Source organism: Prinia subflava, chromosome 15 (genome assembly GCF_021018805.1).
Source record: "Prinia subflava isolate CZ2003 ecotype Zambia chromosome 15, Cam_Psub_1.2, whole genome shotgun sequence".
Lineage (NCBI taxonomy): Eukaryota > Metazoa > Chordata > Aves > Passeriformes > Cisticolidae > Prinia > Prinia subflava.
In genome coordinates, this window is record NC_086261.1 from 13,882,730 (window position 1) to 13,907,145 (window position 24,416).

The following is a 24,416-nucleotide window of genomic DNA, read 5'->3' on the forward strand; positions in this document are numbered from 1 at the left end:
TGACCGTTGCCTTGTGCCCTACTGCTCGGCACCACCGAGCAGAGCCTGGTCCATGTTCTGACGACCCCACTTTAGGCATTTACACACAACCGCGTAAATACAGCAGCAGCGAAGGCAGCCAGGGCCGTGCTATCCGTCCATGAGCCCATCCCGACCGGTCCGGTCCCCTCGGGCGCCCGCCCTGACCCTCTCCCGTCCGGTCCCCTCAGAAGCCTGCCCTGTCCCCCTCCCGTCCCCTCAGGAGCCCGCCCTGTCCCCCTCCCGTCCCCTCAGGAGCCCGCCCTGTCCCCCTCCCGTCCCGTCCCCTCAGGAGCCCGCCCTGCCCCCCTCCCGTCCCCTCAGGAGCCCTCCCTGTCCCCCTCCCGTCCCCTCAGGAGCCCGCCCTGTCCCCCTCCCGTCCGGTCCCCTCAGGAGCCCGCTCTGTCCCCCTCCCGTCCCCTCAGGAGCCCGCCCTGTCCCCCTCCCGTCCGGTCCCCTCAGGAGCCCGTGCTGTCCCCTCCCGTCCGGTCCCCTCAGGAGCCCGCGCTGTGGCGGCGCCGCCGGCAGGGGGCGCGGCGGGAGGCGGGGCGCGCGCCGGCGCGGTGCGCTTTGCGGGCGGCTGTAAAGCAGCGCCGAGTGTCGCGCTGCGCTGGGCAGGGAGCGGCGGGGGCTGCGCCACAACAGAGCGGGGCCCGCCCGGCGCAGCGGCGGCACCGGCACCGGACCGGGGGCAGCGGCCGTACCGGCACCGTGAGGACGCTGCGGCCTCTCGAGCCGCGCCGGGCAACGCCGCGGGGTCACTGCGGCGCCCACCGGGGCCGCTTCTCCCCCTCGGCCCTGCGCAGGGCGCCGGCGGCACCCGCCCCTTCCCCCGCGGCCTCGCTGTCTCAGGTACGGGGGGCGGCGGGGACCCCGCGGGTGGGCCCGGGGGCGGCCGGGGCTCCCCGCTTCCCCCGCCCTGCGCCCTGACGGCAGCGGTGACCGGCGGGGCTGTGCGGCGGGTGGGAACTTCACGCAGAATGTATTTTTCCTTTTTTATTCAGCGCCTCGTTGACGCACAAAGCAGTGTCTTCACTGCGGGCAGCCGCAGCACTCTCTGGGTTTTGTCACAAATTTGTCACAAATTTTCCCCTTAGGGAAATGAGTTTCTATTTCTGTGCGTAATAGGGCTTGTTATGACGTCATTTGTTTTGTTTGCGAAGTTAGTGTTCTCTTAACCCAGGTTAAAAAAATCACTATTTTCAGGTATTTTTTGCCTCATAAACAAGGAAGTAACGTTCATTCAGAAATGTAGGCCAGGATCTTCAGACGTACGTAGACTTGTCACTGTGGCAATGGGCAAGTGTTAAGGGTATGTACTTTTTTTAAGTGTCTGTGTTTCTGTGATTAGGGCTGAGCATGCATTCGTAGAATTTTCATGTTGTTTGACTGAGCTCTTCCATGGCTTGAAGTGATTTTAATAAATCATAAGCAAGGCCTCATTGCTTTAGCTGATTAAACAGGACCCTTAATTCCTGATACCCAAGTACTTCTCTAGAAGAGGGCATAATGCAGGAGGTATGAGTTTGCTGTAATTAGAATAATTTGATTCTAATGCAGTTATTTCAGAAACAAAGATTTGACCAAAAAGATAAGAATTGACTGCTCATTGTGTAGATCTGGGTCTGCCATGGTGTCTGTATTATAAACTGTTAAAGGAAAGCTGGGTCTTCAGGTGCAGAGTAAGGTCTCACCTTGTCTTTGTTGTAACTTGTAGAAAATTCCAAAAGTATATTACTGCTGGATACTTAGTAGAAAGCTTTTTCAGGAAAACTGGTATTTAAATAGTTACAATGCTTTGCCACTCTTAAAACCAGAAATTGCATCTTCTTGTTGTTCACATGTCCATAGTTCTTGCTGTCTGAGCAATTTAAGTGGTTTTGCACTTACATTTTTGGACAAAGGGAGGTCTTGGGGCAGGGAGGGAACAGAAGCAAACCCTGTCAGACAGGATGATTCTTGCTGATATGCAAGGATTGATAGGGAAGGAAGTGATCTTGGTTTATTTGACAGAGCGAATGTCTGGTCACCTGTTTTGTGCACTCATCCACAGTACAGAATCACCTATGGAATTCATTGGGTGGGAAAGGCTGTAGGAGCATTTTATCTTTCATTTTAATTAAATAAAAGTATATAATGCAACAAGCTTGTTTTAAAAGTCTTGAAGTCTCGCATATTTAAATAATCTGGTGGTTTTTATTGATGGTTGAAGCCCTGGCAGCTACAGATGAGCTTCTATCTGATGTTGGGAGCTTGAGGGTGGGCAGCAGCTCACGGGATTCATGCATATTTTGCATGTCCTTTCAAAATATGGATGAGAACATTCTGACCTTTCAGAAATATCTTTTATGAAGCAATGGCTTTTGTAAAAGTGTATTAGGAGTGTATCTTGACATGTCTGTGACTCTCACTTTATCTTTGAATTAGTAACTTTGTTGACCTATATAACCAGATCAGTTATAGGAGTTGATTCTCACTGGAGGTGGCTGTGTTGCAGTAACATTTACCTGACAGCAGTTGCTGCCTTCTTTTTCGAAGATGTACAATCTTTCATTTCTGTTGTTTATATTTCCTCTAATGGTGAGGACATTCTTTTGAGAAGATAGAGGTGATAGTGCCCTCCTCCATAGCTAATATATTATAGAGGCTTGGACGTCAAGCAATTAAATAAATAGGGCAAAATTGAAGGGGGGGTAATGATGGAATGAGGAATGGGATGATTTAATTCACATGTAAACAATGGGGATAGAACACGGAGATGGATTTGCCATGGGCAAATGTTCTTTAAAAGGTTTCTCACAGCTTTCCTGATGTGCAACGTCCTTCAAGTGAGTTGTCAGCAAAAGTTTGGGTTGGTGAAAGAACCATTTCCTTTTCTTCCTTTCTTGCTGCTCCATAAGGGTTCTCTGCTAGGCCTGAGCTGAGCCCACCAAGAAAAATACCAATCTGTACTTAACCTTGAAGGAAGTTCACTAGTTAAAAGACTTCAGCTGTGGATACATTTTGTGTTTCTTACAAGAGAGCACTGTAAACTTTGGAAGCAGATATACTGACAAAACTTCCAAGACTACAACTTTGAGTAATTACCCTCTCCTTAAATTGTACATGTATCCTATACAATATTACTCAATATGCATGTTTTTTAACCTTGCTGACATTCAGACAGCCAAACCTCTACAGATCTAGTGATAAACGGGATTATTTTGTTTTATATAGTTTATGCTATTTAGAAAAAAAAATTGCTCTAAATATCTTCCTTACTAAATGTTAACTAAGTGAAATCTGAGAAGGCTGGTTCATGGCTTTACTAGCAAGAGGACAGTAAGGGCTATTTGCTTCTGTCATTATTTTTTTTTTCCAATACAGTTTAGTCCTAATATTTGATTGCTGTTAGGTAAAATGTTTACTTTTGTCTCTGCTGGATGCAGAGTGGAGAAGTCTGCTGCAATGTCCTTTCCCCTGAAACGGGCAGGTCTGCTCAGTTTAGGATCTATAAAATCCCCTACTTCTCATAGGTTTCCTCAAGAACAGCATAAAACTGTCCTAATGGTTAATTTCACAATTCTCACTTGAAAGGCTCTTACTAGCAGCTGTGGCAAAGATCATGTTTCACTTTGGTCCTCAAAGCTTAATCAAGAAGTGTTTGCAAAATGACACTACATCAAGAAGAATTACACGTACTTCAAAGTTCAGAAACGCCAGGGTGACTAAGAAACAAATTTTAAAATAATTTTTGATGGCTGTGTAACTCAGAACTTCCCTCGCTGTCTTGGGAAGCAAAATTCCTAGTTAAGATCTTAAGTTCCAATAAAAAAATTGCATTTTGTTGTCATTTTATAAAACTACAACTTTTTATTCCCGAGTTCAGTGTTGTTATGTTTGTCTTGGAGTTCAGTGAAGCCAAAACATTCTAGATTGCCAAATCATAGTGCTTCTATCTTAAACCCACGATTTACATGGTGTTAATGTAGCTAACTGATTTAAGCCTAGGACAGAGCAATGGCTAGAGTGAAGGATGTGCTTGTGAGCACCGTATTTGTCAAATACACCTGCTTGCACCCATTGTGCAAAGGCAGAGAGATTCCTTGTCCAGGAGGGAGTGTGCATGGTCTGACTTTGAGATGGCTTTGTAAAGGTCAGTAAGGGTAGGACTGTACTTGAAATAACCTTGTTTCACATCCAGAGTAGACTTTCTGAGCCAGTGATGGTTCCTAGAACTGCCTGCAAGGAGTGGATAAGCCTGCCTGCATCGCTGTGGCTGTAGCACCTCTGCAGAGCACAGACAAACCCTTCTGTCTGGGCTGGACGTAGGGGACGGGCTTTGGGAGTCTGTAAGCAAGAACCTGTTTCCAGAATATTGTCACTCAGTTAGTAACTCACACTATGGATGTTATTCTGAAATACTGTACCTTTCTGTAGGGCAGAACATCAGTATTCTGCTCGGAGAATTCTCGAGTAATTTCGTCATTCAGAAATCGAATCATCGCTGCTATGTCTGCATTAAAGCACAGAAAGGAAATTGAGAGTGGTTTGAAATGGTATTTCATATTGTCCTGTAAATAAGGATACATCATATTGATGCAAACACGATGGAATTTCAGATTACCTTCTGATTGTTGCTGTTTTATAAAATGCATAGCTCTTTAACTTATCAGTTGCTTTATTTTTTGCCAAGGATTAATAGACCAATATATAGGATGCTAAAATTTAGGCATTAAAACAAGCTTTAAAAGAACCCTGTTTTTCTAATGAAGTGGTAAAAAATGAAGAGCAACCAAAAGTGAAGAAGAATGCAATAAAATTTTGAAATCTGATTGCACTTGTTTTCCTGATAGTGGAGCTGAATATTAGATGTTTTTCTTGTCGCTTACTCTGCATTGTACAGGCATACAGCTTGTCCCTGCTTGACAGAAATGAAATGAGTAAGGCAGGACTGCTTCTTTTAGGAAAATGAAAGGGGTTTTTTTTTGTGATCTGCTCAGTGAGTTCTTTATTTTGTTGAAGCAGCAGGGCATGGTAGCACTGAGATTCAGTCTCCATGGGATGGAGTTGAGGGTCCTGCGTCTGAAGTGGCTCCTGAGCCTTGTGTCAGCCTCCAGTGTGGCAGGGCAGGGCAGGAATCAGTCTTGCTCGGCTGCCTGCACTCGAGATTGGAAAGCAACAGTGCTTAGGTTTTCTCACTTTGCTGAAGGCCTTGTATGAATTTTATAACCTTTTTCATTTTCCTGTTTCTTGATATATCTAATGGAAAAGCCTTGCTGAAAGAATAAGAATACATCTTTTTAATGAGAGGAAGGAAAGGTTTTTTCATGAATTTAACAGTACTAGTATTAGCTTGTCAGAGTAAAAATGTTAAAAGTAAAATCTGATACAAGCTGCATATCAGGGAAGGGAATTACTTTCCAAATTTAGTTTGGAGTTCAGTGACCATATGCAAAGAAAATTAGTTAGAACTGAATAAAAGGACAACAAATGCAAGGAAATTTTTTCCTAGGTGTTAAAGGGAATTATATTTCAGAATGTGGCTGAAAATACATTTTCTGGGTAATGATATATTAGGTCATATGTATTCATCAACTAAGTTTATACCAAAAAAAATGAGTTATATGTATGTAATGAAGCATTTTACGTTTAAATAGTGCTGTAATGCTACATACTTTGTAATTGCTTATAAAGAAATTAATTATTAATGACAAAGTCCTTTGTTCCATCTTACAACTCAAATGTGTTTTGCTTTGATATGTGATCATAAATTTGGTGTGAAGATCTCTTTAACCTTGTTTTTTGACTTGGCTATTTCCAGGGACTTCCCAGGTTGCATGAATTTTTTGCACAGCTTTATGTTTTGGAATGATTAATATCAGTGGTTTTAAGTGGTGAAAAGAGTGGATAAAAGTCATGTGCACTTCATAATTCTAAATAGTCACATACTTGAGAGGGGAACTTAGAATAACTATTTATAGTTTTCAGGTAGCTGTCTCAACAGCTCTTCTCTGAGTTGTAATGGCTTAAAAGAAGATAGTAAATCAGAACTTGGAGAGGAAATTTGGAGGGCTAAATCAATAGGCAAATGTTTTGATTAGGAAGGAGGAACACTAATGCTGATTGAGCTTACTTCATCTTGCTGCTTTATGGAAAAGCTTCTGAGGACTACTTTTAATTAGAAGTAGATATTGTAGCAACTTCTAAATGTTTTAACAGCAGATTATCTCAGTCTAATGACTTAATTATTTTCATAATATTTTTGTAGTCCCTCTTAAATTTTGTCTTCTGTGCAGAAGAAAAATGGGTGTTTATGTCTAACCACTGAAGATACTTAAAATGGATTGAAATCTAGTCCAGCTTTTGTCTCTTTTTGGTCAAATTTTTTGTTTGGCAGTTTGCAACAGCATTTCTAAATAGTGAAGGAATGGATTGTCATTATTGATTACTGTCATTCACTTCAAAACCACTCCCGTTTAAGCTGTTGTGTGAGTTTGTAGTCCAAAGGCAGCAGCTCTGCTGTGAGTAAACAGTCTTTCAGCTTCTGTACTGGTTAGCAAAAATGAAGAGTTCTTGATAACTTGGTTGAATTTCCATGGTTGTGAGAGTAAAAATACACAAAATATTTGAATTTGTGTTAACTGGCTAGTGTATGGAGGCTGCATGTTGGAATAAAATTAAGCCAGTAAAGTTTCAGCTGCACTAGTTTTCACTGTGTCATAATTTCAGGGTTTTGTCATCTTGCAGTAGTTTGAGGTTTCTCAAAGTGTAAATGTCATTGCACTAATTTTTTTTTGCTGTAACTTAAATATCTATATCTGTATTTCAGCACAGTGGCCTCTGCACTAAAGTAAACAGAGCTTATCCAAATATAATCCCATTCAGCATGCAGCATTTTCATACTGATGGAGATTCCTTCACTTTAATTAAACAATAAAAAAGGGGGATAGCACTCTAATGAGTAGAAGAGAATCCTTTGTAAATCAGCCCCTGGTCATGCTCACATAATGGGAAAATGTTCAGATTTTCATGTCTTAAAAAAAATTAAGGGGTCAATTCTCTTTGATTCTGAAGTCACCATGTTAAAAGGATGGGCAATGGTCATGTGTAGGCTGGACATGTAATACATGCTGGCAATTTATGACTGTATTCAAAGACAATAAGCTTTCTGAATAAAATAATGGTTTTCCCTCAAAATTGAAATATTTTGTGGATTTTCTAAAAAAAACTTGTGATGGAATACACAAGTGTTATTGTGGGAGGGTCTGGGTTGCCTCTGGACTGGGGTGGAGATGGACTAGACTGTTACATTTCTGTAAAACAGTGGTGCATAAATAAGAGCTAAAAGGTGACCTTGGGAGGATCAGTAAAAGGGCTATGTACTGCTTGTTCTCTGTGTGCTTGTGGAAGGTGTGAATACTGTATTCCTGTCCTTATTAGAAATTGGATAAAATGGAAATCTTGGTTTTCATCTCTTCAAAGAAAGATGGTGCGTGTGTGTGAGGGTATGGACAGGCACGGTGAGGGCTGTCTAAGAGCTGGAGCTGAGAAAAGTGCACAGCACAACTCCACAGCTTTAGCAGTCTTTGTTTTCTGGGTAGACTGTTTGCACTCCTAGGGTTTAAGTTTTTTCTAATTTTGCAATTTCTGTTTTTTCAGCCCTAAAGAAAAAGGTAGCCTTATACAGTACATTCCACTAAAACTTACTGCTATAGAAAAGTAATGCTTTGATGAAGTAAGAACCCCTTGTGTACACTGGCAAGAGGAGGTTTATTCCAACTGGCATGAATATAGCTTTTGAGGCATGTCTATTGGCTATAATTCCAATAGAGAGCAGCAACACTTTCTTATCAGAGAATACAGGCCTCATATTTAACAGTAATTGTTACAAATGTTCATAGGATTTCCAGTGAGAACATTCAGATGGGGCTTTTCAGCTGGGGTTCTAGGTTCTGAAAGGTTCTTGATCTCCAGAAAGGTCCTGTCAACTTACAGCTTCTGTAGGTGTTAGTGCTGCAGCATCGATGCCTTTTGCAAAGTTTTTATTCCCAGTTACATCACATGGAGTGTAGTAGTTGTTAGTCACTTATGGCTATGGAGAGAACACAGGCTGCCTGGGATAATGCATCAGTTTATGCCCACTGCAAACTGAAATAAGCAATTCTTTAGGATCTGCTAGGAACAGCTAGCTCAGAGCTGCTCCTGAAAGCATCAGTTTATGAAACATTCTAAAAAATTCTTATTTAAATCTGTTCTGTAGTCTGAGTCTTGTATTGATCTATGACAAAATAAGTGAGAGTGTTAAATATTAGCACTGTATGTAAGGATGCATTCGCATTTTGAAGAGTTTGCAGATTCAGGAAGAGGATTATGGACCTGAGTAGGCAGAGCTGCTTAACCTGTCACAGATCACAGAATCATCATAGAATGGTGTGGGTTGGAAGGACCATTAAGACATCTACTGCCAGCTTCCCTGCCATGGACAAGGACACCTTCCACTAGACCACTTTGCTTAAAGCCCAAGTTTTCCATGAACTCTTCCAGGGATGGGGCATCCACAGTTTTTCTGGGCAACCTGTTCCAGTGTCTCGCCACTCTCACTGGGAAGAATTTCTTCCTCATATCTAACCTAAATCTGCCCTCTTTTGGTTTGAAGCCATTCTCCCTTGTCTTGTTATTACATGCCCTTGTCAGAAGTCCTGCTCAAGCTCTCTTGGAGCCCCTTTAGGTACTGGAAGGTGCTGTAATGTCTCCTTGGAGCCTTTTCCTCTCCAGACTGAACAACCCCAGTTCTCTCAGTCTGTCTTCATAGGACTGATGCTCCACCCCTGGGATCATCTTCATGGCCTGCCTGTGGTCTTGCTCCAGCAGCTGCACATCCTTATGCTGGGAGCTGCAGAGCTGGATGTGTTATTCCAGGTGGAATAGAGGGACAGTCCCCTCCCTTGGCCTGCTGGCCCCACGTCTTTTGAACCAGTCCAGGATATGACTGACACTGTAGGCTGCAAGCACAGTGTCAGGTCATGTGATGATTCTCGTCCTTTAACACCCTCTGAAGTTCTCCCCAGAGCTGCCCTCACTCCTTTCTCTGCCCAGCCTGTATTTGTGCTTGGGATTGCCCCAGCCCAGGTGCAGGACCTTGCAGTTAGCTGTGTTGAACTTGGTAAGGTTCATGCAGACCAACCTCTCAGGGCCCCTCTGGGTGGCTGCTGTTGCTGTTTGTGGATAGCTCAGGTGTTTTTTGTGGCTTCATACATATTCCCAGCTCTACTGCTTAGGCAGCCTTATTCCACTTAGGGTGTTGTTGCACATGTTTTCTTAAGCAGCCTTTTGGTGGTTCAGCACAGCTTGCTGTAAGCTGTCAAGTATCTCCTACAGCCTTATTCAGCTGAGGCATAAAACCCCCTGACATTAGTTACACAAGAGAGTTTCAGTAGTTATCACAGTGGGAACCAAATTGTTTCATCATTTCCTTTTGGGAATTTAAACCAAAGGCAGAGAGGTCAGATGAAGCACATTGAACATGGATCTATTACTAAGGTTACTGTTGTCTGTGTCTTTCAGTACAAAAGTATTTCTTTGAGGCTAATGTTATACATTGGCAGCTTTATATTTTGGCAGGGAGGGGAACCTGCCTAATAGCAACTGCATATGATATGATATACTCAGTTTCTGTCATAGGGTAAGAGTCAAGAGTACATGGACTGAAAATAGCTTTGTACACTGTACTGCTAATGTGATGGATGTTTCATTCCTTTTCATGTCAGAAAAGAAGGATGAATTCTAAGTAACTGACTTTTGTAGCTCAATTGACACCATACAACCCTGTGTATTGTGTTGGAAGTATTTACTGTCCATGTGTTCTGCTGCAAGGAAGATACAGGCCTTATTTAATAAGCATGCATTTTAGTTGATGGCTATGGGAGCTATTCAGCCAAAATTCAGGTAACTTCTACAAGCAGTAGCTGTAGCTGTCATGCTTAAGTATCAGTAAAGCAGATATCATTGGTTTTACAGGTGATGTAGACCAGTATTTGCTCTGTGAAAGTGATAATGTTTTCACTGACCATGCAAATTTTTCCCTTCAATGCAAATTATAAGAGTTCTATCTTAATGAGAAATTACATTGTCAAGGAGTATTTTTAATATTTTGAAGCAGTTATATTTTGGTTACTGTTAGTTTGCCATTCCCACTGGGGGATTAGTCCTAGCAGTAAATGGGTTTTCTCTTATTTTAGCTTTTGAAAAATCTAATGCTTCTTTTCTTGATGCTTATTCGTTTTATTTTCTAGGCCTTTCTTAAATCTTTCCATGTCTAAATGGACTCCTGAATGTAATATAGTTTATACTCTAAAAGCGGATATGAAGAGTGAAGTTCCTTCTGATGCACCAAAGAGACAGGAGAGTCTGAAGGGGATCCTCTTGAACCCTGAGCCTATTGGGGCAGCCAAAAGCTTCACTGCAGAAGTTGAGATGATTGCCAGTAAAGTAGGGAATGAGTTCTCTCACTTGTGTGGTGATTCTCAAAAGCAAAAGGACATGAATGGCAACCATACAGACCAAGAAAAAGGTATTGTGGTGCGAAAAAAGCGCAAGAGCCAGCAGGCTGGTCCTTCATACACTCAAAACTGTCCTGATAAAGAAAATAAAGGAATCTTGGGATTGAGACAGCATCTAGAAACACAGAGTGAAGACAATGATTCCTCTTTTAGTGACTGTATCTCTTCACCTTCATCTAGCTTGCATTTTGGAGACTCTGACACAGTAACATCTGATGAAGAAAAGGATGGTCCTGTGAGACACCCTCAGGCAGTGTTGAATACTCCAAGTAGAACTCACAGTGCAAGGTCACAAAAGTGGCCTCGGACTGAGGCAGACTCTGTACCTGGGTTATTGATGAAAAGGCCCTGTTTTCACAACAGTTCTTTGAGAAGACTTCCATATAGGAAGAGAGTTGTGAAAACAGGTTCATCACAGCGGACACAGAACCAAAAAGAGCGAATTTTAATGCAGAGGAAAAAGCGGGAGGTGTTAGCTCGAAGGAAGTACGCTTTGCTCCCCAGCTCCAGCAGCTCCAGTGAGAACGATCTCAGTACTGAGTCTTCTTCCAGTTCATCTACTGAGGGAGAGGAGGACTTGTTTGTGTCACCTAGTGAGAACCACCAGAACAGCACAGCTGTTCCTTCAGGTAAATTCCTGAGGTATTTTGTATTAGTTATGTTCCATCGTGTACAATAGACTTTTTTATAAGTTCTTGGAGCACTTTTTGGTGAAGTTAATATTGCAGATAGACTTACTGCAAGTACTGTGAACATTGCAACATAAATTCTTGGTGGGGGAAGTACATTCAGATCTCACAGTAGAATTATAGCAAATTAAAATCTTGAATGTAAAAGTTCATGGTTTCTAAAGAACTTAGTGGAAGGTTGCTCAGTCTGATGAGTCACATGCTGCTGAGTTGATCCATTTTTATTTTCTAGGCATTGAATTGTGTTAAAAATTTTAGCTTTGAACTCATTGTGGTAATAATTCTATTTTTCAGAATGCAGAAATATCTACTAATATTTAACTGCACTTGACAACTTAGAAAAATATGGGGAAAAAAGCCCATTGTTATAAGAGCTGAAATACGAGTCAGTTGAAGGTAGCTTTAGTAGTGAGATAATAAGAGAAAAGTATTTTTTATATACCAAATGTTTTACCCAGATAGACTCAATGCAAGGCAGTTGGTTTACAGAGTTATTTTTCTAATATGTCTTGTCACAGTATCTGAATTCTTGAGTGCTTGGAGGAAGACTTTTTGGGGGTGGATTTTGTTTGGTTTGGTTTTCTTTGGGTGGTTTTTCCTGGTTTGTTGTGGGTTTTTTTGTTAATTGGCAGATTCCTTTCTTGTTAAATTTGCCAAGTGAAAGTAGTTGTGCATTCTGTTTTAGTTCAGCTTTTTAGAGAGCATGGGGAAGTAGATAGAACACAGCATGGTGTTAATCTGTGCAACCATGTGTTTTATCTAGTGACAAATATGTTTTAATAAGTGAAACCATATCTCAGGCTGTGCTGATCATTCCTCTGAGGAAATGTGGCTGAAAATACAAAATACAGGACAGGTTTAAAAAACAGTGTGAATGCTCATGTTAGGGCAGGATTCATGCTTGAGCAGAACCAGAGTACCAAAGTCTGGATTATTGCTTGTTACTCGTTGCAGTATGAAATAATTTCTGTGATGTTTAAGTACAAGAAGTAAAATCTTGTAATGCAGAAGTCATGTTACTTGTGCAGTGCTAGGGCTGGGCATATATAACTCTGAAACAGAAGAATTATTGCACAGCCTTAATTATCTTGATGCATATTTGTGGGAATAGAAACTAATTAGGCCTAAAAAAGTTACATTTGAATGCATGTGTAACCATATTGAAGAATATGTTTTGTAAATAATAAATGTGTGAGGATATGCATAAATTCATATGAAAAGCCAATTTGAGAAATGACTGTGAACACATTTGTTTCTAAGTTAATGGTTTCTCACAATTTTCAGAGAGGGTGGAGTTCTATGTAACTAAAATGATGTAGGATCAATAACAACTCTCCCCACACAGATGTGGAAAAGTCCAATGGCTTAGTTTTTAAACTACTTGAAGAGCACACTAGTTAATGAAAGTGTTTATTTTCATCTCATGAATGAAAAAATTGATTAGTTCTGCACCAGTTAATTGTAGATTAGAATACTGAGATGACTTGTAGCTGGAAGAAGGTCTGCTTTAGAGATTGTGTCCTGTCATGCCTGTACTCCAGGACCAACACTTGCAGGGAGCTGAAAAGCAGTTCTGGCCTAGTGTGTGTGAATACTGTGGGGCTTTTTCCAGTGGAAATAGATATTGATGGAAAGTTTTTTTGAGCATTTTGTTTACATTGCAAATATAATGGGAAGTTGAGCAGACATCCTCTGTGAAATTGTCCTATTTTTAGCAAGATAGAAATGTGATTAATGTTTTTCGCAGCTTTGTGCTGTTATATAAGGCATTTCTGGTTATTGAGTTAATTAGGACAGAAATGGGGCCAGCTGGAAAAACAGCTATGCAACTTTTCAGAGTAGTGAGCAAGGGTGATGGGTTTCTGTGTGAGAAAAGGCTTGGATTGATAGTAATGCTACATGAGCTTGTTAATGTTAGGGGAAATTTCTGTGCTCTAAATTGGCACATACCTGCTGAATTTACAGTGTGCTGAAGGACAGAACTCCTGCTAAGAATATGAGGCCTGGGGCATACGTGTAAAGATGCTAGAGGACAGACTTAGGATAGGAGAAGAACAATAATAATTGGAAAAAAAATACAGTTTAAAAAGATGTGGTAGTAACTGATTTTTTAAAAAAGCAGGCTTCAAAGTGATGTGATTAGTCTTGTAGCCTACAGAATAGCAATTTGTATTAAGGATATTGCAGAAAATATTTCTTCTCTTTGAATGCTGATGTTTAACCAAAGATACAGCACATTTAAAGAATTAGTAAGTTAAATTAGTTTAGACTATTCTGAAAACCATTTCTGATTGTTGCAACAAATGAAAGAAACAGACCTTTTAACCAAAGAAGTATTTAGTAAGTTAGTTCTTACAATTAATAAAATTAACTTGGCGAACTTCAGAAAAATCATATGACTGGATATGTGAAGGGGGGGTCGTTTGTTTAACGAAACAAAAAAACCAATGGCATTATATGGGATTTTTCCTCCTGTTCTGTTAGGGCTTTAGCTATTCTTCTGGTGCAACTTTGTGCTTTTGGGGTGTGAGAGTGTGAACAGCACATCCTGACACGTGGGACTAGATGAAATTGTACGGAGTGTGTGCCATGAAGGCATTGTTCTCATTACCCGTGGGATGGCAGCTGAGGCTCCTTCAGGGCACACAGGAGAGGGGGCATGAGGCCAGTGTAAAACCAGCTGGGTGCAGGTTAATGCTCCTTGCAGCTGAAGGTGCAGGGGCTTACAGGGGTGTGTGTTCTAATTGCAGTGTTGGGCTTGCAGTTGAAATGACAGCTAGCAGCAGCATTTTTGCTGGGAAACTTGAATTTTGATTCTATGTTTTGTTTAGGTAGTGCAGAAACCTTTCTTTAACCCTGTGTACACACCAACAGAAACTATCCTCCTCCACCCTTGCCTATGAAAGATGGCAAAATTCAGCTTTTGCTCTTGTTGGATCTCTTCTGTTGTGATGCAAAAGTTCTGCTTCTGGATCTAAAGGATTGGGGCTGCCCTTGGGAGGCAGTCTGTGGAGGGAAATCTTGGAAAAGCTTAAATTGGAACAAATTTTTAGCCTTACATACTCTGATTTGGCAATAAAGCAGAACTCTGGAAAACAGCGAAGTGTTGTTAGAAAAAAACAAGCTGTGTAGAGTTTTGCATTGTCATAAATTGTTCATCTAATAACTTATGATTCCTTCAGGGTCTGACATGTCATTTTATATTTCTGAACAACTAATGCTAGACAGGTTTGTCTTTTCTTAGAACGTAATGCTGATGAGAAGCTGCTCCAAATTTTGTTCAAAGCTTCTTAGAATAAGACAGTGTTAATTCACTACTGTCATCATGATTCTCTAACATTTGTTGTCTGTCTCCCAAAAAAGCATTGACTATAGACATTCAATACTTTGCAAGCCAGGAGCTAGTGGAAAATATTAAGCATATACTGCTTCATGCTCAGATTATTTTAACAGGTTTAAGATAAACAGGTATTAAGTGGAAATGAGCTGCCTGTTGTTAGAGTTGATTCTTTTTCAGTTACTTAATCCCTCCTACAAACTACAGCACCCAGTCCTTTTCTCACATCAACTGATACAGCTCATAATTCCAACCTTTTATTTCAATAGCATTAGTGGATAAGGAAGTGTATAAGTATCCTATTTACCATGCTGCTTACCGGAGAGGAACTGAGAAGTGGTGAGGAAAGAAGCACCTGGCTTTGTGAGCAGTGGCCATTAATCAGTGTTGCTACATCCATCTGCTATGAATTGGGGCTTTAAATAGCTACAGTAATAGAAGTTAGTGTGGAATTCACTTCAGCCCTGCTGCAGCTTTCTCTGATGAAAAGAGGCTGTTTGTAGAATTGGCTTCCTGCGGCATTGCCCATAGGACTGATTTTAGTGGAAGGTTAAGAGCAGTTGGTACAGGTTTGAATTAGCATGGCTTATAGTTTGACAGAATCCCCTAAACTGTGGTTGACTGTCTTTTCCACCAGGGTGCAGACTCCTAAGCAATTTGTGTGCTTTGGAAAGGTTTTCCCATCATGCAGAGCTATTGGAAAATATATTTCAAGTAAGTCTCAGGTACAGAAAAACTGTCGTCACACAACCCTGAGGGAACAAGCAGGTTCTTGCCAGAATGCTGAGAGCACTAAATCCTAGTTACAATTAAGTCTCTCTTTTCTTAGCAGGATTTTATGAGTAGAATGGCACTGGATTTCTATAAGTACAGTCAATGTAATACAATCTGTAAGTAGCATAATACAAACTCTACTCTACCACTAAGTAAAGATTTCTCATCACCTGGACCCTCTGCAGATCAGGTCAAATCTTAACATGGTTTGCTTTATCAATATAACACTCAAAATCTAGACTCAAAAACCATATAAAAGAACATGGGTCACTCACTCAGAGGAAGCAGATGATGACAGAGGTGTCCCTTGTCACCAGTGAGGGGAGGGGGTTGCATTTCTGGTCCAGGTTCCCACTTGGGGCTTGTAGCTGCTGCATTTTCTGGCAGTGCTCTGGGTGCTGTCAGGCTGCCCTGCGCTGTGGCAGGGACATCAACACCACCTGCTTGGCCTCCTGCCTGGGACCTTCAAGGCCGCCAGGGGAAGGGAGTGATTGTCCTGGCGCCCAGGAATCTTGAGACATCTAGGGAGGGAAAGCACAAATGTGTTTGGGCCGTGTGCTCGGTTCACAGGACCTTCAGAGCCTGAGAACGAGCGCAAGGCCACAGATACGTGACCAGCTCTGTCCCAGAGGATGCTGCTCGTGCAGTGGTGTTATGCCAGCAGGGTTAGTGGGGTCAGAGAAGGGCTACCAGCCATACCTAGTTCAAGGCATGTGAGAGGTAAAGGAGACAGTACTCACTAATGCTAGCAGCATATAGTTTTATTCATTTCAAGCTGAATTACTCTCCAAGTCATTATCTTTAATTCACGAGCATAAGTGGCTGTAGAGGCACATAGTCCCACATTCAAAAAGGGATTCAGCTCACTTATTGACAGCTGTCCATGAGCAATGACTAGACAAGAAATTGTGCTCTGACATCTGTGACATTGCTGTGGATGCTGGGTGCTGTGAGAGCTTTTAGTTAAAATTTGTAGCCTGAATTTTCTGCTCTGACTGCATAGTTTTTTGCCTGCTGCAGCTGGCAGAGAGAATGTGTGCCTGAGTGGGCTCTTGGTGTGATCCAGTGAAAGCCTGAAACTCAACATAAGTCATGTCTGTCACTGGAACTTGACTGTTGACTTTAAATCTCTTCTGGTTTCACTTAAGATAGTGATCAGACTGTCTCATTTGAAATTGTATATTGTAAAATTCTTTTATTATCCTACACATAATATTCAGACTGGTTAAACTCCATGTTAATTGCAAAACAGATGTGAAAATACCCTGTGAGAGTGACAACAGTCAGCCAAACATAAATTTGGGTATTACACCAGTGTAATTTATGCCTTTGGTGGGATACTTAGGGGGATGACGATTGATTAATCTTGGAGTTATTCCATGGTCTTTGTTAAATAGTAGTATAATTATATATATTATACATGTTATACTGTGTAAAGCTTAGTCTCTTGCTTACAGCTTCTGGACTATTAAAGTATTTCATTGTAAAGCTTGCTTCCCAGCAAGTACTTGGTCTATCAGTGGCACATAGCAATTTCTGTTGTGAAGTAATCTTAGAACTTTCTAGGGAAAAATATGTCAGTTACTGATCTAAGTATTGGACTTCAGAGTCCAATATTAAATTTATTTTATTATAAAACTTATATTCTGCTTAAAAAAGCACTTCTTAATGATAGATTTACTGTCTTTGTGAGGTAAGGCCTGGCAGAGAGTGTGTTTTTACTTTTAAGGGAGGATTAGAGTTTTACACATGTTCAGATTTGGACTCAAGCATGTGCAATTTATCCCTTCCCCTAGATCAGCTCAGCACTAGGTTTCTATCATAAAAAAAGGCTTTTAAAAGAGGGGAAAAACTTATGTGAAGAAGTTACTGATTATTTTTGATTAATAGTAACATTTAAAGCTTAATTACTAATGGCTATTGAAAGGTCTGAATGGGAAATTAAAAACTTGTAAACTGAAATTTGTTGCTTTATGTGCACTATGAAATATTATATGTAGATGTGAGAAGGGAATAAAGCATCCCAAATTCTGTGGAAACTAACAAAATCCTTGCTGTGATTTTCAAGAGAAGTTTTCTTTTTAAGTAGCTCACTTGAAATGCAGACTGAGTCTTTCAGTGGCGGCCCAAAGGTTAATTTACTCCCAAATAACTAGAGTATAATTTGCTTGCTGTGTTCTGTGATTCAGAAGATGACAGGGAGATAATGTGTGCCTGCAGGAGGATGATTTTCTATTTGTCTTGTAGCCATAGGTATTATTCTGAAAGTTGTACAAAATGCATCTCTTACATCTGTGTAACTGTTTTGCTGTCAACAGTCCAGAGACTCTTCTCCTTGAAATGAGATAACCCTCAAAAACTGCAGGAATAGTATCGTTAAATCTCTAATTATCCAGATTTAGCTGACTTCTTAGAGCTTCAGTCATTTAGGTGATGCATTGATTACTAAAGTATTCATGCTTTAAATTTTGCTTGAAGTTCTTTACAGACAGATGACTGGCCAGTGATTGGTATGTGCTAAAAGAAAAAAGTGAATTATACCTTATCATGTATATTGTATAAAATAATTAAATATTTACATAGTTTAGAGGAGTTGTTTTTCTGCTTAGTTTTGAAGAAAGTATTGGTTCCTTGTATAGGAAAGTATTTCACGGCATAAAAACTTCATCAGTTTGTGCTTTTGACTTAGGAAGGTGTTTTTAGAAGCCTGAACAGTAGGAAATTCCATATATTTGAGCTATGTCTGTGCTATATCCTACTTGGAGCAACTTAGGCTGGTTTTCTAAAGATTTTCTTTGTTAATTTGGAAGTCATAAAACCTGTTCATTTCTGATGTTTTCTACAGTCAGATTTGTGTAGGTGGTACAATCACCTCTCAGCTAAAGGTGTGCTTAAAAAAAAAAGGATTGAATAAAATGAGCTTTCAGACATGGAGAAAGGTATCTGAATTGTGTAGATATTCAGTTAAGGATTCCCTTTGGTTTTCATGGGCTAAGCTTGTGTCAGAATTTCAGGAGAGGTGCACACTGGGTGAATTTCAGTATAGATCTACTTGGCAGATGATTCTGTCCTCAAGGAGAACTTGTTTGTTTTCTGAAGTAACAAAACCATATTTAAGCCTAAATCTTTCTACTTTTGCATCTATCATAAATTTCAATAAATATTTCAAATGAGCCTGAGGATGTGTGGGCTCTGAGGAGTGCTCCCAAACTTACTCCATTTCAGAGAAGTGCAGGTTTGGCAGATGGAAGGAGGAGCTGGGGGTTTTTCCCAGTGACCTTTCCCAGCTGCTTGGCCGGGTAGTTTTGTCTGACAGCAGCTGAGATAGTTCAGTGTAAGGAAGCTGTTGCTTGTTTGCCCCTGATAGGCACAGTGTTTACATTCTTCTGGATGTGGTGATGGCTTTAGCTGCTGCCTTTCACTCCCAGTAATTGTCTTTCGGTGTTTTCAGTTTGGGAATGTCATTTTGTGTTTTTAGACTTTGCAGTATTTTCAGTTTTTCCCAAAATTTTCATGCAGGTTCTGAGAGTTTATTTTGTTCCACACCACTTCCAATTGCTAGAGTTTTGTTAGTACTGATATTTGAAAGCATCACTCTTTACATCTTCAGCCAGCAATCTTTCTGGGATAATTATGGTCAGAAACAAAGGCCATTGGGTCTTTCTTCAAAGCAGAAAAACTGATAAAAATAAAAATGAATAATCTTTCCCACTGTGTAATTCAGTAAAGCAGCTGAGAACAATCAGTCCATACAGGATGGAAGTACTGACTTGAATGAGACCAAATTCTTCAAGCTATTCCTTGAAGCAATTTTCCAAAACTAAAATGATAGTTTGCGATTTCTAAGCTATACAGCTCGTTTTTTAGGAAGTTCTTTTCTCCTCAGTGAATAATCCATAGCTCAGTTTAAGTCTAAATATCACAGACTTGTCACTGCCAGTGTTGCAGCTCTAGAGAAGTATTTTATGTGTCTGCTTGTTAGGCTGGGACTGTAACCATTCTTCCTGAAGTGGAAGTTGTTTCCTAAGAAAACCTGTCTCTTCTGTGGGGTTTTGGTTGTTGTTTTTTACCATTCTTAGTTTAATTTTATCTTCCTCTGTCTAGTACAGATTGTGAATGCTACAAAAAGTCTGGATACAAAGGTGTTTATAGACACCAAGGGATTTTATTACAAATACATGATTGTTGGATCATTCTTCTGTTGTCAATGTTTAGCCTCGAGACTGATACCTATAAAGACATTTATAAAAAAAGCTATTAGTGACAACAAACCATGACTGCTTTGCTAGCTTGCAAGTTTGTTCTGTTTCTGTATTAAATGACTGAATTTTGTTGATGTTACAGATAATAAAATTCAGTGCTTTCAGTGCTTGTAATGCAAGCTTGCATACCTACCCCACATTCAGTCTTCTGTCTCCTTCCTTTTGCTTCAGTGTTTACAGCAGAATAGCTCCCTTTAATAATTAGGTCGTGTATTTGACAGTTGCACCTAAGGTTTTGACATGCACCGTGGAATTCTCTGCCTACATGTATTTTAAATCTATGAAAAATAGTCTCTTATAATGACAGTTGCTGAGTGAATAGATGAAGTCTAGAAACTTTCTTCTTCCTTTTTCCCCATCAGGAAGCATTGATGAAGATGTTGTGGTGATTGAAGCATCCTCCACTCCCCAAGTCACTGCTAATGAAGAAATAAATGTTACCTCAACAGACAGTGAAGTGGAGATTGTCACAGTCGGTGAAAACTACAGGTGAGATTTGCATTTCTTTGTATTAATGAAGTTTTGATTGTCTTCAGGTTTCTCACGATGTTTTGTGCCATTAACAGCCCATAAGGTAATGTCACTGGAATTCTAACCAGAATGCACGGTATGCATTTTTTGATTTAAAAAAACCAAACCAAATCCATAACAAAAACCCCCAATCCTAAACCCCCAAACACAGTAAAGACAAAAAAACCCAAAGCGCAGCTTTGCCAAAGCTTGAGAATTGAACTAATCTGGAGTTGTTGAGGTGGCTGTATTAGTGTGATTGATGTGCAGAGTTTGGGGAAAGCAAAGCTGCACAGTGAGATCCTAGAGAGAGCATGTGTAGGCTGAGTTGACTGTCTAGGGATTAGCTGAGCATTCCTCAGGAAAGCAGCCTACTTTTTTGAAGCTGCTGCTGCTTTATATGCTTTCCTGTTCTTCCAGGAATCTGGAAGTTTTGTTCCATGTTTTCAGATTTTACAGAATCTATTCAAGTGGACTTCCTTGAAGAAAACTTTGAATTCAAACCTATGTAAAGCCAGATGCTTTTGAAAAATAAACAGCTTTGTATATTCCTGGCATCAATAAGATACTTTTCTGTAATAGCCTTAAGACTTGAAAAAATTTATTCTTTCTTCCCTCACCTTCTGTAGTGCTACAGCCAAAACAGCAGTAGCTCCATGGTGATGTGTGCAATGGATTTTGTTTGTTTTTAGTGAAGTCATTCCCTTTTCTTCACATTTTCCTCTTCTGAATTTCTGAAGTCTGAGTACATTGTTTTTCCCAACTGGAAAATGAGAGCCACTTAGTTTATGTAAATACTGGAGAATCAAAGGTTTTTGGGAATGAAATGGTAAATACAATACTGCAAAAAAATTGTTCCCTTAATTAAATACTGTATGCTCCAAGGAGGATACACACTCCAAAGATCATTGCCTTGAGAGTTAGGGTTTGCATGGCTGAACTGAACAGAATGGGTAGTGTGTGTTAAAACATACAGATAAACCCATCCCCTTCCTTAGGTATGGTCACAGGCTTAGGATCTCCTTTCCTCACACCACATTACTTTTCAGTTTAAGTATCACAAAAAGCTGTTCTTGTTCTCCAAAGAGAGGAAGCAAAACAATATTGGAGGGAAACATCCAGAGATTTTGCACAGTCAAGACATTTTGGAAGTTTGAAGTATAAAAATGATCCTCTGAAAATACTCTGTCACAAGTTAACATGCAAAAGTACTTAATGGTTACCATTTTTTATTGTCATCATTTAGACCTGCTGTTTCAGACTGCACAGGAGTAGTATAGGATTTGGAGACTCTTCAATTACTATTTACAAAGCTAAAACAACTTCAGCTATGATTGCTGCTGCCTGGCCATGGTTGTAGGGTTTTACATTGATTTTTTTTTTTTTTTTTTTAAGATAGCTGCATGTACGTGGGACGTGCATTAAAGACCTTTAGCCTCTCCATGCTGGGCATTTGCTGTTAGGTTCTCTGGTAAAGGCTGCAGTAGCATTTGTTAAGTGTGTTTGGTGAAATGGAGTCACGGGGTATCTCAGTGTAACAAAATGCTTTTCTAATAGTAAAAAACTCCAAGTAGCTCCCCAAACAGGAGGAGAAGAAATCAATAATGGCAAAGGCAGGCCAGTAGCTGAGGTGTTGGCCTTTGTTCAGGTCCCGTTCTGCGCTGGGACACTCGAGGTCGCACTGGGGACAGAGCTCCGGCTCGCACGCTGGCCGGCCCGCGGAGCAGCGCTCCCGCAGCAGGATCTCCACTGTCATCCAGCCCCTCAGGCAGAACGCCGCCGAAGTCGTGGACCTCACCGTGGATGAGGATGGTGAGTGGAACTGGCAGAGAAATCTCTGCAGGAGCAGCATGGGCAGTGTAAGGGTGCTGGAGTTAATGGCATCAGATATGAGGTACCCTTCTAGGAGGATATCTGATTTCCAAGCCCGTCAGAAAATCCTCTGGTGCCCTTCCTTTCAAAATTTAAAGTTTAGCCATTTTCCATGGGTCTTTTAGATCTAAAGATACAGTTTTTCTTCCAAAGCTGCCTTGGGTGTGTATCTGAGGGCTGACTCACCAGGCAGAAATTACAGAACAGGTTGGAACTACTTCTTGAAAAATACGCACTTACTTCAATACAGCACTATAAAAGGAAAGTCTATCATTGCCTATGCTTTGGAATAGTGACTGTTCTTTCACGCCTTGAAGTAAAAATAACTTCTAGAAAAAGAAAAAAAGCCCAACCCTAAACTGCTAAAGTGTATTAAGTTTCTGAAGCTGTAACCTTTCATTGGTTCCTAACATTAAAACCTGCTGACACTAAATAAGTCTATTCCTGCTGAAAATTCTAAGAGCAACTTATCAATTATCAAAAAATTGGGAGAAGGAAAAATTGAACCTCATGTACTTTTTTGCACATTTATATTTGCAGATCGTGGTGGTCTTGGGGATTACTTGGGTGTATGTTATTTGTAATATGAACAGAAGTTTGGTCCTGTTGTGGCTCTGTCCCTGAGTGCATTGCAAGCTTAGTATCTTGCAATATCTAATTCTTGAAGTTGTTGTGGTTTTTGGGAGTGGGATGGACAGTCAGAAAGGCTTGAGAATAAGTTTTGGTTGGTTAATGGATTTTAAGGTGGAGGATGAGTTGATGTACAGATGATTTTTTTTATGGATTTACTGTGAGATATCCCAACAGCTCTATTGTTAAAGGAGTGCAGGATAGGTTTCTATTGCTTTAATTTACTCTTAAAATCCATGTTACAGGATTTAATCTTATATTCAGAAACCAAGTTATTTTTAAATTACACTTCCATAATGCATGTGTGTTAAAGACTAGCTGTTTCTCCTGCCTTCTAGAGGAAATGCCTAAAATGAATCTTCCAGGATTTAAGGAGTACTATTTTTGGGTTTAGGCATCAAATTTCATATATGAAGTAGTGTAAAACGATCAGACTTCTGAATTAACACTGTAAAAGGCAGCTGTGCAGTTTATCCCAACTTTACTTGTTTTATCAAAGATACTGTTAAAACTTGGCTGGCTGCTCCCCTGAGCATCCTGAGGATCCTACCTCCTTTTATCTTCCTGGATTCACGTCTGGGCAGTGTGTTAAGAAATTTAGTTTCTCTTAGCCAATAGTTCATGATGGACCAAGCCCCCTGTTCTTCACTGTTTTAGGCAGGGAAAAATCAGAAGTGTTTCTAGGGCTGGTGGGGAACCTGAGCCTGAGGGAGCTCAGGGTGGCCACTGACCTGAGCACTGGCTGATCACTTCTCATTGCAAGCTCTACATGGACTATGAAGTTGTTCTTGTTTTCTAATTTTAAACATTCATATATTTCACCCAAAATGTTGTCCTTAAAATAAATAAAATTAGTATATTGGAAGGCCATATTAAAAGTAAGAGGGATTTAAATGTAGATATCAGGTCATGGTTTTTTAATGTGATGAGTTGGAAGAGTTGCAAGAGAAAAGATATATTTATTCCTCTGCTCACTGAGTTGCTGATACTCCTACTAGATGTAGAGAGAAATCTTGAAAACTACTCATATTTTATTTTGAGAATTTGTGTAAGGGATGTATTTGAAGTTTTTTGATGCCTTTTTCTCCCTGTGATATTCATGCAGACGGTATTTTACTAAAAAAACCCTGAGCTGTTTCTGATAATCTTCCCTTTTATGGTATCTTATGTTCTTAGTCATGTCATTGCCTTTCATTACTTAAGAGAAATTTCAAACTTATAGTAAAGTCTTCTTCAAAAGTAAACTCTAATTATGCCACCAAGTGTGGTTTTAAATTTTAACTTGTTCACAATTATCAAGTAAAGAACAAGACTCATCAAGTGTTTTGGATTTCCAGGATATTGCTCACTGTTAGCTTTGCAATATGTAACATGAACAGGTATGTACCTTTAAGAGAAGTCTCAAACATTGATAATCTGCTTTTAGCATGTATTGAGACTAGAAACCAAGCTTATCTGGCTAAAGCCTTTAGTACTGTGCATCTGGGGTGATTGAAGCTTGTAAAGTAGTACTGCTAGTTTAGATGTTATGCTGTTCTTGGTGAGTGATCTAAAAGTTTTTCTGTTGTTTGTGGGCAGTAAAAAGTTACAGGGATAATACTTAATCATAGAGTAGTTTGCCTGTGGATTCATGGAGGATATCAGCAAGTGTTTTTGTCATAAAGTACTAAAATAATTTAATCTCCTTTATAGTAGGGGTTTTTTATCCAGTAAATAAAACTTAAATGTCAGATTTGGTTGAGAATTGATTATATGTTAATTATTAAAACTTGAGTAGATAAAA

At 40.2% G+C, this 24,416-nt stretch overlaps 1 protein-coding gene across 4 annotated transcripts in view; it reads left to right on the top strand.

Annotated features, from left to right (window-relative positions):
* The first annotated feature begins 599 nt into the window (after positions 1 to 599).
* Positions 600 to 24,416, top strand: part of RNF111 (ring finger protein 111) — a 44,779-nt gene continuing 20,962 nt past the window's right edge. For all 4 annotated transcript variants that reach the window (XM_063412872.1, XM_063412876.1, XM_063412873.1 and 1 more), the window contains exons 1-4: positions 600 to 870; positions 10,293 to 11,188; positions 19,984 to 20,110; positions 21,780 to 21,943. In XM_063412872.1, coding sequence (XP_063268942.1) covers positions 10,312 to 11,188; positions 19,984 to 20,110; positions 21,780 to 21,943 — 1,168 coding nt within the window. In that variant the 5' untranslated portion in view covers positions 600 to 870; positions 10,293 to 10,311. The remainder of the gene's footprint in view (positions 871 to 10,292; positions 11,189 to 19,983; positions 20,111 to 21,779; positions 21,944 to 24,416) is intronic.